At 41.4% G+C, this 17481-nt stretch overlaps 1 protein-coding gene across 2 annotated transcripts in view; it reads right to left on the bottom strand.

The window, feature by feature from the left end:
- TACR1 (tachykinin receptor 1) overlaps positions 1-17481 on the bottom strand; it is a 1875561-nt gene that overhangs the window by 1087080 nt on the left and 771000 nt on the right. For both annotated transcript variants that reach the window (XM_069214112.1, XM_069214113.1), the window contains exon 2: positions 12676-12879. In XM_069214112.1, the coding sequence (XP_069070213.1) occupies positions 12676-12879 (204 nt within the window). The remainder of the gene's footprint in view (positions 1-12675; positions 12880-17481) is intronic.

The raw sequence follows: 17481 nt of genomic DNA, 5'->3' as shown, positions 1-17481 counted from the left end.
ACACAAGGGATAGAAGTTGTTTTTCAACATTCTGAAAGGGTCTACATACCCCATTATTTTCATACGTCTGTCAACAATGACCAGGACTGACTTTATTGAAGTACGAGTACAAGGCTTTTTAAGCAGGTTGGAGATGTGGTTCAGTGGCACCTGCTGTGATCTGCATTCTGCGGGTGAAAAGGTGGCACTTGGTAATATGAAGTTGCTTGCCATCGTTGCCTGGGGGAAGGTTCCATGCAGATGTTGCAGCTCCTTTGCTTGTGTGTGTGAGCTAGATTACAGATTGGGGAGCGAAGACAAAGAGGCTAACGTTCTTATTGTTCACAAGATGTGGGGCAAAGAAGATGACAGGGACCCTTTAAGGACCCCCCTTCGGGGATGCTGTCTGAGAAAGCACCATGGCTGTGGATGTCCAAGGCCACTCTCAAAAGGAAAGTCAACTACATGACAGAAGACTTGCTGTCAGTGTCTAGGCATCGGTGCTCCGTACATAGTACAGGAGAAGCAAAAGGGCCTCACAAGTGTGGGTGTCCTCTGTTAGGCACAGTCTCTGAAGAGTTGAGGGGCTACCTGGTGAAAACACAGAGTGGCAAGGAATCACCTCTCTTGTTCCATGATGCTTCGCCTGCAGATCATATGCTAACTCACCGAGTAAATGCGCTGAAGAAGGCAGTGGTATTTTGATTGGTGCATATTGCCGGGCACCCACGAGGCATGTGACCCACGTGTAAAATTGACCGTTTACTTCAATTTCGTTAAAAAGGTGATGATAATGCCGCATTTACACCTCACGTTTCCAAAGGGATTGACCAAAATAACGAAGGTTTTACAGGCAGCTCAGGAGGAACACTTAAAATATTCCTTTAATTCTGCTTCTGAAGAATGAGGCTGTCTCCTTCTATTATTAAGAAGTTTATTAAGAAGGAATTGAATACATCGGTAAGATCAAATTACACATTTTACAACCCTATTTCTCAAAAGAAAGACCTCATAAGCCTTGTTTGACTGGCTGGTTAAGCAATTAGACGTGGCCTTTTATCATTTTTCAAAAAGAATAAAAAAACTCACTTCACTTCTGCCTTCCACTACTCTGGATTTATCATCCTTTCTCCTCTGTGTAGATTATCAGACATATAGCAAAAAGGTGACGCACGAGAACATGAGCACACACAATCATTGGTTTTAGCAGGGTTGTCCTTCAAGCTATACAGATCTCACTTATAAAGATGAGCCAGGGTACATCACTTTTACAATTCAGTGACTCCGAAAGAAAAACCATTCCGCATTTTACTCATATGGCAAAGACTCGGACTTGGTGCTGAAGAACTATCAACTCACGGACTCAGGTCAAACACAGCAAAGGTATTCTTCAGTTTACTCAGACTGTAAAGTATTTGGAGTAAGATAGTGGAACAATCCTCGTGCAACACAATTCTGACAAACTTAGTCAGGTCTCAGGCAGGTGGTCTCGTAACCAGACAGGTCAGCAAAGGCCCTGTCCTCCAATCCCCTAATGGATAAATACCTGCCATCTCTAGAGATCCTCGTCTGCCTGGTGGGAATTCCTGTGCCATCCCTGAATAAATCAGTACAGAAGATGCACTGAAAGCACAGCTGAATACCTATTAAGTGGAAGTCTTTTTTGTTTTCCACAAAAAACTCCTGAAATGGGGGTCTGTTTGTAAAAAACAAAAATGCAACATCTTAGCGCTCAGGGATCTTTTTACATCTGCTTTGGGTCCCTTGTTTTTTTTCTGCCTAGGACTGAAATGTCTCACAAGGGGAACACATGCAGGAAAAATCAATGATTATCACACTGCCTTAACCCCTTAGCTGCTGGGCCTTTTCCCCCCCAGTGCTGAGCCCTTTTTTGGCTATTTGGGGTAGTTTGCGCTTAGGGCTTCATAACTTTTTGTCCACATAAGCTAACCACGCCAAATTTGCGTCCTTTTTTTCCAACATCCTAGGGATTCTAATGGTACCCAGAGTTTGTGGTTTCCCCTGGAGGAGACCAAGAAAATAGCCAAAATACAGTGAAAATTTCGTTTTTTCCAAAAAAATGGGAAAAAAGGGCTGCCGAAGAAGGCTTGTGGTTTTTTCCCTGAAAATTCCATCAACAAAGGGTTTCTGGTGCTGAAATCACTATCTTCCCACCTTTAAGGAACGGGCAGACTTAAATCAGAAAACCACATTTTCCAACACAAATTTGGCATTTTACTGGGACATACCCCATTTTTACTATTTTTGGTGCTTTCAACCTCCTTCCAGTTAGTGACAGGAATGGGTATGAAACCAATGCTGGATCCCGGAGAGCTAAACATTTCTGAAAACTAGACAAAATTCTGAATTCAGCAAGGGGTCATTTGTGTAGATCCTACAAGGTTTTCCTACAGAAAATAACAGCTGAAATAAAAAAATATTGAAATTGAGCTGAAAACAACAGTCATTTTTCTTTATGTTTTACTCTGTAACTTTTTCCTGCGATGTCAGATTTCTGAAAGCAATATACCGTTTTGTCTGCTGGACTCTTCTGGTTGCGGGGATATAAAGGGCTTGTAGGTTCATCAAGAACCCTAGGTACCCAGAGCCAATAAATGAGCTGCACCCTGCAGTTGGTTTTCATTCTATACTGGGTATACAGCAATTCATTTGCTGAAATATGAAGAGTGAAAAAGAGGTATCAAGAAAACCTTTGCATTTCCAAAATGGGATCAAGATAAGGTTCTGAGGAGCAGTGGTTATTTGCACATCTCTGAATTCCGAGGTGCCCATGCTAGCATGTGAATTGCAGGGCATTTCTCAAATAGACGTCTTTTTTACACACTCTCTTATATTTGGAAGGAAAAAATGTAGAGAAAGATAAGGGGCAATAACACTTGTTTTGCTATTCTATGTTCCCCCAAGTCTCCCGATAAAAATGATACCTCACTTGTGTGGGTAGGCCTAGCGCCCGCGACAGGAAATGCCCCAAAACACAACGTCGACACATCCCATTTTTTGACAAAATACAGAGCTGTTTTTGGCAAAGTGCCTACCTGTAGATTTTGGCCTCTAGCTCAGCCAGCACATAGGGAAACCTACCAAACCTGTGCATTTATGAAAACTAGAGACCTAGGGGAATCCAAGATGGGGTGACTCGTGGGGCTCTGACCAGGTTCTGTTACCCAGAATCCTTTGCAAACCTCAAAAAGTGGCTAAAAAAACAAGTTTTCCTCACATTTTGGTGACAGAAAGTTCGGAATCTGAGAGGAGTCACAAATTTCCTTCCACCCAGCGTTCCCCCAAGTCTCCCGATAAAAATGATACCTCACTTGTGTGGGTAGGCCTAGCGCCCGCGACAGGATATGCCCCAAAACACAACGTGGACACATCCCATTTTTTGACAAAATACAGAGCTGTTTTTTGCAAAGTGCCTACCTGTAGATTTTGGCCTCTAGCTCAGCCGGCACATAGGGAAACTTACTAAACCTGTGCAGTTTTGAAAACTAGAGACCTAGGGGAATCCAAGATGAGGTGACTCGTGGGGCTCTGACCAGGTTCTGTTACCCAGAATCCTTTGCAAACCTCAAAAAGTGGCAAAAAAAACAAGTTTTCCTCACATTTCGGTGACAGAAAGTTCTGGAATCTGAGAGGAGCCACAAATTTCCTTCCACCCAGCGTTCCCCCAAGTCTCCCGATAAAAATGATACCTCACTTGTGTGGGTAGACCTAGCGCCCGTGACAGGAAATGCCCCAAAACACAACGTGGACATATCCCATTTTTTGACAAAATACAGAGCTGTTTTTTGCAAAGTGCCTACCTGTAGATTTTGGCCTCTAGCTCAGCCGGCACATAGGGAAACCTACCAAACCTGTACATTTTTTAAAACTAGAGACCTATGGGAATCCAAGATGGGGTGACTCGTGGGGCTCTGACCAGGTTCTGTTACCCAGAATCCTTTGCAAACCTCAAAAAGTGGCTAAAAAAACAAGTTTTCCTCAAATTTCGGTGACAGAAAGTTCTGGAATCTGAGAGGAGCCACAAATTTCCTTCCACCCAGCGTTCCCCCAAGTCTCCCGATAAAAATGATACCTCACTTGTGTGGGTAGGCCTAGCGCCCGCGACAGGAAATGCCCCAAAACACAACGTGGACACATCCCATTTTTTGACAAAATACAGAGCTGTTTTTTGCAAAGTGCCTACCTGTAGATTTTGGCCTCTAGCTCAGCCGGCACATAGGGAAACTTACTAAACCTGTGCAGTTTTGAAAACTAGAGACCTAGGGGAATCCAAGATGAGGTGACTCGTGGGGCTCTGACCAGGTTCTGTTACCCAGAATCCTTTGCAAACCTCAAAAAGTGGCAAAAAAAACAAGTTTTCCTCACATTTCGGTGACAGAAAGTTCTGGAATCTGAGAGGAGCCACAAATTTCCTTCCACCCAGCGTTCCCCCAAGTCTCCCGATAAAAATGATACCTCACTTGTGTGGGTAGACCTAGCGCCCGTGACAGGAAATGCCCCAAAACACAACGTGGACATATCCCATTTTTTGACAAAATACAGAGCTGTTTTTTGCAAAGTGCCTACCTGTAGATTTTGGCCTCTAGCTCAGCCGGCACATAGAGAAACCTACTAAACCTGTGCATTTTTGAAAACTAGAGACCTAGGGGAATCCAAGATGGGGTGACTCGTGGGGCTCTGACCAGGTTCTGTTACCCAGAATCCTTTGCAAACCTCAAAAAGTGGCTAAAAAAACAAGTTTTCCTCACATTTCGGTGACAGAAAGTTCTGGAATCTGAGAGGAGCCACAAATTTCCTTCCACCCAGCGTTCCCCCAAGTCTCCCGATAAAAATGATACCTCACTTGTGTGGGTAGGCCTAGCGCCCGCGACAGGAAATGCCCCAAAACACAACGTGGACACATCCCATTTTTTGACAAAATACAGAGCTGTTTTTTTGCAAAGTGCCTACCTGTAGATTTTGGCCTCTAGCTCAGCCGGCACATAGGGAAACCTACCAAACCTGTGCATTTTTGAAAACTAGAGACCTAGGGGAATCCAAGGAGGGGTGACTTGTGGGGCTCGGACCAGGTTCTGCTACCCAGAATCCTTTGCAAACCTCAAAAAGTGGCTAAAAAAACAAGTTTTCCTCACATTTCGGTGACAGAAAGTTCTGGAATCTGAGAGGAGCCACAAATTTCCTTCCACCCAGCGTTCCCCCAAGTCTCCCGATAAAAATGATACCTCACTTGTGTGGGTAGGCCTGGCGCCCGCGACAGGAAGTGCCCCAAAACACAACGTGGACACATCACATTTTTTCATAGAAAACAGTGCATACCTGTGGATTTTGGCCTCTAGCTCAGCCGGCACCTGGGGAAACCTAGCAAACCAGCACATTTTTGAAAACTAGAAACCCAGGGGAATCCAAGATGAGGTGACTTGTGGGGCTCTGACCAGGTTCTGTTACCCAGAATCCTTTGCAAACCTCAAAAAGTGGCTAAAAAAACAAGTTTTCCTCACATTTCGGTGACAGAAAGTTCTGGAATCTGAGAGGAGCCACAAATTTCCTTCCACCCAGCGTTCCCCCAAGTCTCCCGATAAATATGATACCTCACTTGTGTGGTTAGGCCTGGTGCCCGCGACAGGAATAGATCACACAATGGTCAATGTTGGTCCTTACGTGAGGCAGCTGTTGACCCTGGGGTGATCCATTCCTGACACAGGCACTAGGTGTAGGCACTCAAGTGGGGTAGTGTTTTTATCAGGACAGGTGAGGAGTCACTGGGTGGTAGGAATGTTGTGGATCCCAGCATATTCCTGTAGTTTGTGTGACAGAAATGCAAGAAAAATTGAGTTTTTTTTCCAACATTTCAGCTTTGCAGGGTATTCTCGGTAAGAAAACTTTGAGGAATCCACACAAGTCACACCTCTGTGGACTCCCCCGAATGTCTAGTTTCCAGAAATGTTTGGGTTTAGTGTGTTTCTCTATATGGCCGCCGAATCCAGGACCAAAAACACAGGTGCCTGCCTTTCAAAACCAGTTTGTTTTGCCATAGATAATTTTGATGTCTCCACAATATGATTTGGGTGGTGGAATTTGGGGCTGAACTAAATTGGGGAGCTCCCAAGAGAGCACTCTCTCTCTCTCTCTCTGCTTGCCGCCGCATTCACCTGCTCTCTGGGTTGGCCTAACCCACTATTACCCAGTTGCACGAACAGCTTGCGAAGGGACAGCAGGACTGTCCTCATCACCTCCCTCATAATGTACTGGAAGAGGAGTTATCGAATGGGACTCCTCTGACTGAAAAATCACTCCCAGAGTCTGCGCCATTGTCCTATCCCTCAGATGCTGTCTCAGTATCTGATGTCTCAGTCTCTGATCCTATGTCAGAGCGGTCCTCTATAACCCGAGTGCAGGCAGCAGTCATCCATCAAGATGCCATCTCTGCTATTGGCTAAACTGTTGCTCTAAAACACTAGCCTACGTAGACAGTCACAAAATCGATGGTGTGTGTGAGATACGTGCAACAGTAGAGGCCACCTTACCTGCGCTTCTTCCCTCAATCTGCACGTACTTTCAAGACACTCAAAAAACACCTTGTCACATACCATTTGTCACAGTCTTTAGCACCTCCTGTGCCCAGTCCAACAATCATTATTGGTGCTCCCACTCCCTCCTCCTCGGATTCCCTCATTACCACCCAGCAAAAGTGCCCTTCATCTCTCCATAGCCGCCCTCCACCCCGCACATACATTTCATTGGTATTATAGCGCAGGTAATGGCTGACTTTACTAATGTACTCAGCTATTTACATAAAATACAGATTTGCTCTTTGCAGTAGGCATATAAACCTTCTGCACTTCTTTATGGCACTAAAACTGCCACTAGACAAGTCGGACCCTTTTCCCCCCAGGGAACCCACACACATATTGACAAAAGTGATATATATATATGACAGCCAACCACCTGAAACTCAACTCAAGCAAAACCGAAATAATCCTCTTTGGCCCACACAAAAACACCTGGGACCCCTCATGGTGGCCCACCACGCTAGGCCCTGCACCCACCCCCGCCAACCACGCACGCAACCTCAGCATCATCCTAGACTCCTCCCTCTCGATGACCCAACAAATCAACGCTCTCACCTCCTCATGCTTCAACACACTCCGTATACTGAAAAACATTCAAATGGATCCCCACAGAGAACAGAAAAACTGTCACTCACGCACTCATCAGCAGCAGGCTTGATTACGGAAACGCCCTCTACGGCGGCACCACTCTAAAACTCAAGCGCAAACTACGCGCATCCAGAACTCAGCAGCACAACTCATCCTCGACCTCCCCCGACACGAACACATCTCTCCATACCTCAAATCCCTCCACTGGCTCCCCACTGACAAAAGGATCACCTTCAAGATCCTCATCCTCGCACACAAATCACTCCACAACACAGGCCCTGCCTACCTCAACGAGAGTCACCTTCCACACCCCCACACGAAACGTCCGCTCAGCTGACCTCTCTCTCGCCTCTGTCCCCCGCATCAAACACACCACCACCGGGGGCAGATCCTTCTCCTACCTTGCACCCAAAACCTGGAACGCCCTCACAACCCACCTTCACAAGACCCAAAACCTACTTCTTTTCAGGAAGGGCCTCAAAACCTGGCTTTTCGAACAGTGAACCTCCCAGCCCCTTTCCCTCCACCAGTCCCCCCCTCCAGTGCCTTGAGACCCTCACGGGTGAGTAGCGCGCTTTATAAATCTTTGATTGATATATATAGATCTACCTCTATATATATATTTATCTATCTACATAGATATATCTATAGATATATATCAATGTACATAGATATATCTATCTACATAGATATATATATATATAGATCTATATATACATCTATTTTTTTTAGTTTTTGTATGGTTTCCTTGGGGGCCAAAATGGCCCCCAGGGAAACCCTACAACATCTAAAAAAAACATATTGCCCCCACAGGGGGTCACCCTGCCCACGGGCGACACCCTGTCATTTTATTTTAATTTTATTTTTTTATTATTTATTTATTTATTTTGGGGGGGGGGGCCCAGGGGGCACCTACCTTTTTTTTAAATAAAAAATATGCCCGGGGGGGGCGGGCTGTTTTCTGAGGGGGCCGCCCCCCCAATGTGAAATCCCTGGCGTCTAGTGGTGTATCCTGGCCCCCGATCGCAGCTGTGCTGCGATCGGGTGCCAGGAAACACTTTCAGAAGGCCTCGTAAGAAAGGGGAGACTCTCCCCTTTCTTACGAGGCCTTCCCGAACATGGGAAAGGCCGTTTTCCCCATCAAAGCAGGAAGCGGCCGCAAGGCTGCTTCCTGCTTTGATGGGGAAAACACCTTTGAAACGTCAGCGCGCCTCGCGGCGCGCTGATGTCACAAAGGGGCGGGTGGGGGGTGGGAGGAGACATGAAAGCTTCCGTGTCTCCCGGGGGAAGGTAAAAAAAAATAAAAAATCCTCGGGTGCATTCCTTCCTGGTGTTGGCCACTGGTCGTGACCCGCACCAGGGAGGGTGTGTGGGCGTCGGCCAGTGGCCGACGTCCGCATCAAAAAGGTTAAATAGGACGGGCAACCACCACTACGGGTTGTTGGGCTTGTATTACACACATAATTGGGTCACGTGTTATCCAGAAGACCCAGACAAATAATCACTGTTGGCAATCGTGATTTTGCTACATTTAGAATGAGTAAAGGAACTCCGTGTTTGGTGGGATCAGAACTCTTTAGAACTTCAGTTCCACCAAACTCTAAATGAACCCCTGAGCTTTAGACAAAGTAGTTTTTTAAGGTTAGAAAACTCTCACTGGTTCATGACTCAGATAGGGGAACTATCTCTTAGGTTATGCAAAGGCTGATGCCTTAAACAGCAGGAGAAAGTAATTTAAAACACAGTAAACATAGTATCCATGTGAGTAACTCAAATAAGTCCTGAGATTCAGCATCATGACAGATTAAAAATAGATAAGTGAGAAAATTCAAATTAGATAAAGAACACCACAGATTGTATGTAACGTATGCATGCCCAAAAGAACACTGTCTGAAAGCCTTTATAAAAAGAAACATGCAACACACGTCATGAAATCAAAGATATAGATATTTCAATCTATATTAACATGCACGGCATCCTTTTTTATGGGCGAGCGCAAAGCGCTCCGTCCATTCTGTAATCTCTCTTTGGGGTTCAAACCACGCCCATGCCACGTCAGTCACTTACATTGGTTCATGGGCTTGCCTTTTAAAATCCGCTTGCTTTCATTTGTGAAAGGCATGCATACGTCATGCCTTTTTCGGTGTTTAGCCCATCTACACAGCACCGGTAAACTACTAAAAACATATGCGGCTGATGTTTTCAGCCTGGGGTCCGGACTACTTTATCTGTTTATTTTCCACACAGCGCAAACGTGCTGCGCTTTTTTTTCTTTACAACGCTAATAGCTCTAACTCGAGCAAATGCAAGACCCATTGCATTGAAAATGCTTGTTTACACAGCTACCACTAAGAGTTTATTGACTTGGACAGGGCAACTTAGGAAATAGATAGCATGTATGAATTTTAAGTGGATTAACCTTGAATTTCACTAATGATTATTTCATAATAAAAAAGTTTTATAGTCAGAGATTCTTTTTTTAAAAAGGAGAAAAGATTATCATTAGCTATAACGATTACCTTATTTCAAAATCATAATTGCCTTTACTTTGTTAACACCCATTAGTCTACCACTTAACAGAAGGCTCCTCTCAACACCCTCTACTTTCCTTTCTGATTAATGGCCATTCTCTGCTTCTCTGATGGCCCTTTATTTAGTCACTCTACAGCCATCTCACGTTCTTTCTTCACATAGAGGTCTCAGTTTCTTTTCTGTTTCTCCATCTAAATCAGATGGAATAACCACTTCACATTTTCTTCACCCTTTGCACTGCCACGCTTTCTTTCACTAAACAAGTGTATTGCCTACCCCCAGCACAAATCTGCCATTTCTCTCAGTGACGAAAATGGTCAAAAAAGTAAAACTGTAACATCCACATTAAAAAAACGATTTGGTATTTGCTATCGGATCCTTGACGTCTTTTTCCTTTAGGTCACACAGCAATGCATGGGTTCTCCCTTTTCACCATGTACAGGCTACACTCAACTTTGTCTTTCGTTTACTCACTTTTTATATGCCATGTCTATTTTAGAGGAACACTACAAAATACTTATGATTTTAACAACCTCATTGTTTTCACACTGTCCCCCTTTAGGTCTTACCAATCACTATCAAACTCGTCAGTGTTACAAGCCATATATGTACACCCCTCCATTTCTAATTAACACAAATAAATTGCAAGCGTTCAAACCCTAGCAGAATGTACAGCTGCTTCCAAGGACAATGTAGTCACTCTTGTTGCAAACATTCTGGGATAATTTGGCTCAAATGCCAAATTCCATAATAATAGTGCCCACCCCAGAAGAGGAATAAAATCCCAACTAAAACACGAATATAGATTTTTTGTTTTGTGAAATGTACAGTTTTGTTTATTGGCTAGTGGATATCCGATGAAGGACAGCCTCTCAGCCAAAGATAAATAGCCTCCTTGTAGGTGAACAAATCACAACATGAAACATTGTCCTTTATATACAAGATCCTCAGCACCATTTGAAGTCATGATTCTTACTTGATCCATTCTTGCAGTTTGGTTAACAAGCCACACATAGGAATTTGTATCAAACATCTTAAAAAAGCTCAAATTAACAATTTCCATGATTTCCTCCATTGTATCAATATTCTTGCTTAGTTTCGTTGAAACCATCCCCTGAGAAGCAACTACCATTTATCACATTTTAAGCATATGGTTCACACCTTGTAAGAATAAGGGAAGTTTTCATAAAAAGGGACAAAAGTGATGCTCTCTTATTTTATAAGAAACTGTAAGAGAAAAACAAAAATGTGCTTCATGTAACTTTGACCCGAAGGTGTTCTTGTTTAATCATGTCTAAATTTTTTCTCTATCCCATGAAATCTCATTAAGTTCTGATCTTATGGTTAATAGTCATATTGTTCTGTTCATGGCCTGGAATCTGCACAATGGCTTTGAAGCACCTTCTAAAGTTATTCTATGCTTCCCCGGGAACATAATCCTTGTTTCAGCATGTATTTTGGTATGGGGTTTTTCTACAAATTACCTTATTTCCATTCCATATTTTGAATTAAAATAGGGTATTTGTATAAAAAATAGAAAGCACATAGAATGTGTCTCATGTTAATTTTAATTCTGTAATGTACTAATTTAAACACATACACATTAATGTAGATCTGCTACACTCTTCAAACTCTTTATTTTCTAGAGTATTCATGTCAGTACCTTTTCCAAACCCATTGAAAGATTTTACTGAAGCTGATGAAATATCCTTTTTTACTTTATATCTGGTTTGTTTTAACTGAACCATGTAATGCTAGTGAATACATCACAGTGGTCATCTTTGTCAACATTTACATTTCAGCTGGCAGTCAATCTGGTCAAAGCATAATTCAAAACACAATTTATCACAATCCTTCCCTAAGAATGTGTGAATTCAACATTACTACTTTTGCATAAATTATCTACATTTTACATTTGAAATCATTTCTGTGGTCAGCAATGGTAAACTCTGACATGATCTAAGTGTGCTTTATCATAAGTTACCGTATTTACTAAGGGATCCAGATAAGAAATGATCTTAGGAGGACAGGGTTTAGATGGTTTCCACTTTTATGCTGCTTAATCAGGAATATTATCTGACATAATACATTGTCAATTAGTACACATTCCAACTTTATAGGCATACAGTTAAACACACATAAGAAGTGCCTCCTAGGCAAAGCAAAACAATTAAAAAATCACAGGAAAGGAAAACATTTTTCAAAAGTACTTCCTTCATGAAATTCCATGTTAACTAACAAAGTGAAAAATGTGTTATAATAAGGTATATCCGTTATTATTCATTCAAATATCATAGCAAAACCCAGTAAACATAGTAAGGAAAGGGTGGATTAACAATGGGTATTATCTCCATGTATTTATTTGCTTTTTTCAAACTTTTTTTTCCAAGACACCAGGAAAAGAAATTAGCCAAATCCTGGAACTTCATAAACCATTTATTATCACAGAGTAACACTAAAAAATTTAAGTTTTCTAGTTCCATTTTCCGAAATGAAAAATAAAATCAGAATACTGATTCACAATTTTCACACTATTTTTGGAAGTAATTAGAGTGATTCCAGGCTATGTCACAAATACACTTTCAGTAGCTGAATTTGCCATTTATCAACAAACAACTAGAAACCTAAGCTTTCTGGAAGAGTCTTGGACAATTGATTGGACATGGGGGAAACTAGACTATGTCTAAAAAACATAATTCCTAAAATATGACATTTATAATACAGAAAAGTAAATCTATTGGCATTTAAAATTGATAACACTGAAAACTTCCTTTGTTTGTAATACATCATAGCAAATGTGTGTCTCCTGCTAAACAAAACAAAAAATTAGGCTGCTCAACAAATTCTGATGGATGCACAGTGTCTTTGATAGTACTTTCATTTTAAGAAAAAAGTGAGGTCCTTCTTTAAGAAGGATGAAACATTGATAACAAAACATTCTATTTTTAACAGATTCATTGTAAGAGGCCAGTAAAAACAAACTTACATTTTTTCATAGACATTTGTGCTGTTGCTTTTTGTCACCGGCCAATCCAGATAGCAAACAACCCTGTCTGATAGCTTCGCTGTTGTGGCAAAGTAACCCTGGGGAAAGGCGAGTGCAAATGCCAGGGCCCAAATTACACAAATAACTACCTTAGTTGCAGTTGCTGACAACCTGGGTTTCAATGGATGGATAATTGCCATATACCTACAATGAAAGCAAAGAAACACTTATTAAGCAAATGAAATTACATAAACTGTGTTCAACCACTTGGCAGCTATACAAATTCTTAAGTACAGTTATAAAATATCTGGAATCTACTATGTAAATTTGCATTTTAAGAGAGTACTTTCCGTCAATGTCACTGTTGCATCAAAGTATAGCACTAACTGAAATGTAATCCTTCCATCCTAATTCTTTAGGGGGGGTGAGGTTAGTGCCATGCTGTTGACAATCTTAATCAACTCTCATTTTTAGTGCTGATTCCACAAGATAGTTGGACTGAGGGTGGTGCAGTCTAGGCCCATGTTTTTCTATGCTGCATTAACATTTCTGAGCCACATCCTCCCCTAAAAGAAAGGATGTAAAAAAAGACTGCTAATTGGCATTTAGGGAGAAATGGTGAACTGAATTTTTTTTACTTTAAGCATATCACGAAGAGTCAAGTTCATGATAACCTCATGATAACTAAGATGGCTCACTGAAGGGGAAACACTGATGGCTTAAGAAGGTAATTTACATCCGAATGCAGATAATGTAACACCACTCTGTTTAAGTGGTATTTGATAATAGGAAAGGAAATCGGTCACTCACAAAAAGAGTTATTCAATGCAAAATGAAGCTTTTGGGTGCATGCCTAAATCATACTTTAAAACAGTTCAATGCAATTTTGTGGAAGTGTGTTTGTAATGCTAAGTAAAAAGGTCTATGTTAACACGTGTGCTGTAAAAACTTCATCCTAGTTCCAACTATAGGAGCAAAAGTGGTCACCCAGATAGCATACAAAGGTAATGCACTACAGCCAAATGTTAGATCCTGACACCGCCTTATTCATTGTTTTACCCTATACCCTGACAGGGCCTCAAATACAGAGCTATCTTGTTGGCAGGTTCCAGTTACAAAGTGATGTGCACCTCAGTCAGGCGAGGACACTCACAACCTTGTTAGAGAGCAGGTTAATTGAAAAAATGTTGGAGTATTAAAGTGCTAATTAAAAGCATAAAGTGTATATTAAAAGTCTGTTTTGAAATTAATGTGTGTTTAATAAGTGCAATGGTTAAATGGCAAAAGTGGTAGACACCATAAACAATGCATATTAAATAAGAAATAACATTGATTAATGTAGAAATTTTTATAATTATTAAAATCAACTAATATGAACAGTAATGTAATTGAATAAAAAAAAGTATGGGTCTACATGAAAAGGCCTAAAGCTTATTCTACATTTTAAAAGCACGTGCAATGTTTTTCTGTTTCAGCAGCCTCTTGCAGCTCAATGATCATCGTTCACATATTGCTCACCTCACATAATATTTCAAATGTTTAGTGAAAAAGATTTTCAATATCTCTGTGACTTGCTCACTGCAGAAAAGTTATGTTCTTCTGTTGTAAATTATGATTCTCTTCCTGGGATGAGATAATGTGTAACCAGGAACAATGGCCTTCAGTGCGTATGTATAACCTGCAACAGTTGTATTCTACTGCGGAAACTGGTGACCATGAGCAGAGGAGATTAGCATTGTTAATTTTAAGAGCAATATATGTTTGAACTTTATTAAATTGGTGTGGCGATTTACGGCCACATAGGGCATTGTGCGTATAAATTACTGACTCCAAATTAAAAACGATTTTTATTGATTTGATATTGTCAATGCGTTTCGTTAGGACGTTATCACACTCCTATCTGAGTCCAAAGATTTGTGTCGACCTCAAAGTGTAATTGACGGTTACCCTATACGTGTCATGTTATAAATAAAATATCAAAAGAAATCTAAGGCTGGACACGCTCACAACCTGTTGTGAGTATTTTGGGTTCTATTAGATATTTTTAGTCTTGATGCAACTACATGATAATGACTCAGCAATGAAACATGTCGAAATTCCTCCGACTTAATGAACATGTAGAGAAGGAACATTTGTATTATGTTAGTGCTGGTATACAGAGAACAAAATTATTTGAGTGATTATTGAGCAGTTTTAGCTGAGTTACCTTTTTGAAGCGAGCAAGTATAGGAAATCTGTACTAACTTTTACCTGTATCACACATCTATTGATAGGGGACTTGAACAGTTAAAGATCAAGTATACCACCACAACACCTCCACACTGTTTAGACAGGGGCAGCAACTAAAAAGTTGAAAGGGACACTATAGCATACATTCTCCTTTAGGTGTATGAATTTGTGCTGTAAGCATGCGCTAAACTTAACAGTGGTGAACACCAATGATGAGATAATACATAATTGCTTCTTTTTTCATCTGGTCTGCTGGTTGTCTAGTGAGTTATTTCCATTATTCTTTTCTTTTTTTCTTTTTACCTTTCCTTGTGGATGTATTCATGAAAGTGGAAGCATTTAGTACATACAGTACACATTTACTTGGATCGTACTACCCAGCAATAGGAACCCTCACAATCAAGTTTGAGGTGGATTGTAGTAAACTATGAATAAGTCATGACTTCCATCCCATACCCAATACAGGTAAATTCAGCTTTCTAGCCTTCTGAGATCAGAACATTGAGTACCTTTAAGATGAGTATTAGAAACATTTTTTTTTTCATTTTTCAATGTTTTCTTCAATTATCAAACAAAACATAAAAATAAACTGAAAAGATAGGCTGATGAGCATCCAGGAAGCATTAACAGGTAATGTGAAATTGCACCATGAAACACTACATAAAACAGTACTTTACAATATATTCATCATAGAGCATTATCTCCTGCCTCCCACCAGCCCCAGTAATTGGGCATCAGGCCAGTAGAAAATCACCATCTCTCCTTCGTCCCTGGGACAAAACAGAGTCAGCTACTGATGTGAGTGGGTCTCTGTCATGCTCTTCAGCTTGCATCATGTAATCTTTATGTAGGCCCCAAAATCTCGAGGTCTTCCTTTGAACACCTGTACTGATGCGTAGGTCTCAGACCTCTCTTTGTAGAATATAATATCCTGGATCCGGCCATTAGGCTTGGGGACAGGTCTTTTCAATCATGTATGTCCCACTTGACACATTAGTAACTATCAACAACAGAGTCACCAGTTTCCTCAAAGAGTGTGAGATAGTTACAGTATGACCCAGGAGTAATGGAAGTGAGTTTCATCGATTGAAATAATTGTGTGAACTAATTCTGACCAGAAGTCATGAATAGGGGGCATTGCCAGACAGAATGTGGGAAATCTGCCAGATCTGTAGAACATCTCACACAACCAAAGGGATGGGCAGGGTCCATTTGGTGCAACTGTTCAAGAGTGTAATACATTCTGTTTAGGAAATTAAAATCAATTTGTCTATGTCTGGAGTGAATTTACACCTAGTTACTTTGCTCACAGCAATATCCCTAATGCTGAATTAGAAACCATTAACCTTAGATCTATCTTTCATCATGCTCTTGTGATGTTGATGGAGGATAGAATTAACCAATCTATCAGCTGGTATAATGTTCAGACCAAAACTCTGGTGTGATGGGTGTGTGTCTCTGTGTCAGTGGGGGGAGAATTCCCTAGGTTCTTGGGTAAAAGTGTCCCTACGGGCATCTTTTCATAGTCTATGATAAGTACACAGGTCAAGAGTAAATACCACAAGTGTCCAAAATTGCTTAACTGTAATAAACCTGCCATCCGAGAAAATCTTCCCAGTGTTGTGAGGCCTAGACATGCAAGGGCCAACTGCAATAGGCATTGCTGAGGAGTAAGCAAAAGGATAGCCAGTGCACCTAGCTATAGTCCAAAAAGTCAAGTTTGTTGAACAAACCATTTCGATGTAAGTTTCCTCACTGACAGTGCAGTGCTCAGTGTCTCTCATTCAACTGTTTTTTTTCTCCAGTTATGGTTCAGCACTCTGTGGGTTGATCCAGTGGATAGCATAGTGTGCCTCTGTGTCTCTCTCTCTGGGTCAAGAATACTGAACCAGCCCTGTCCATATGATTGTGAAAGTCTTTCCTAGAATAGTCGTGAAACTCTGCTGTTACACTGAAATCTGGTTGGGAAAGTGCGAGCCTTAGAAAACTGTTGCCTACCCAGGGGAATTGGTATATTAATGAGGCACAGGATTCTAAGGACTGCCAGCATCTTTATCAAGCCATCCCATCTGCCATAGAGAAAGGAAGCTCTATCCATTGCTCCAACTGTACTGATAGTTTGACAATAGTGGGATTGTACCTGCCTTTATGAATGGATTCTTTATTTCTGTTTAGGTGCCTCCCCCAAATAGTAAACTGAGGGGCATATTTATACCCCATTTGCACTGCATTTGCATCATTTTTTTTAATGCAAATTTGGCTCAAACCTAACTCCAAATTTATACTTTGGCGCTAAACGTGTCTAGCGCCAAAGTTTTGGAGTTAAAGTCATTTTTTGCATGCGGGAAAATACCTTGCATCAATGATATGCAAGGAAGGCATTCCCGGGCAAAAAAATGATGATATGGCCTTAGCGGCATATCTATTACCCCGTGCTAAAATCAAGCACGGGCAGAAAGGGGCCTTAATTAATTGCGTTAAGCTTGCTTAGAGCCAATATTTTGCATCTGGGTCAGGGCAGGTATTAGGGGACCTGTGGGCCTATTTCCATGGTCAGAGACCACAGAATAAGTCCAC

The sequence above is a fragment of the Pleurodeles waltl genome, chromosome 11 (genome assembly GCF_031143425.1).
Source record: "Pleurodeles waltl isolate 20211129_DDA chromosome 11, aPleWal1.hap1.20221129, whole genome shotgun sequence".
In the NCBI taxonomy this organism is placed as follows: domain Eukaryota; kingdom Metazoa; phylum Chordata; class Amphibia; order Caudata; family Salamandridae; genus Pleurodeles; species Pleurodeles waltl.
Note: the sequence above shows the minus strand (reverse complement) of the source record. Positions and strands in the feature narration are given on the sequence as shown.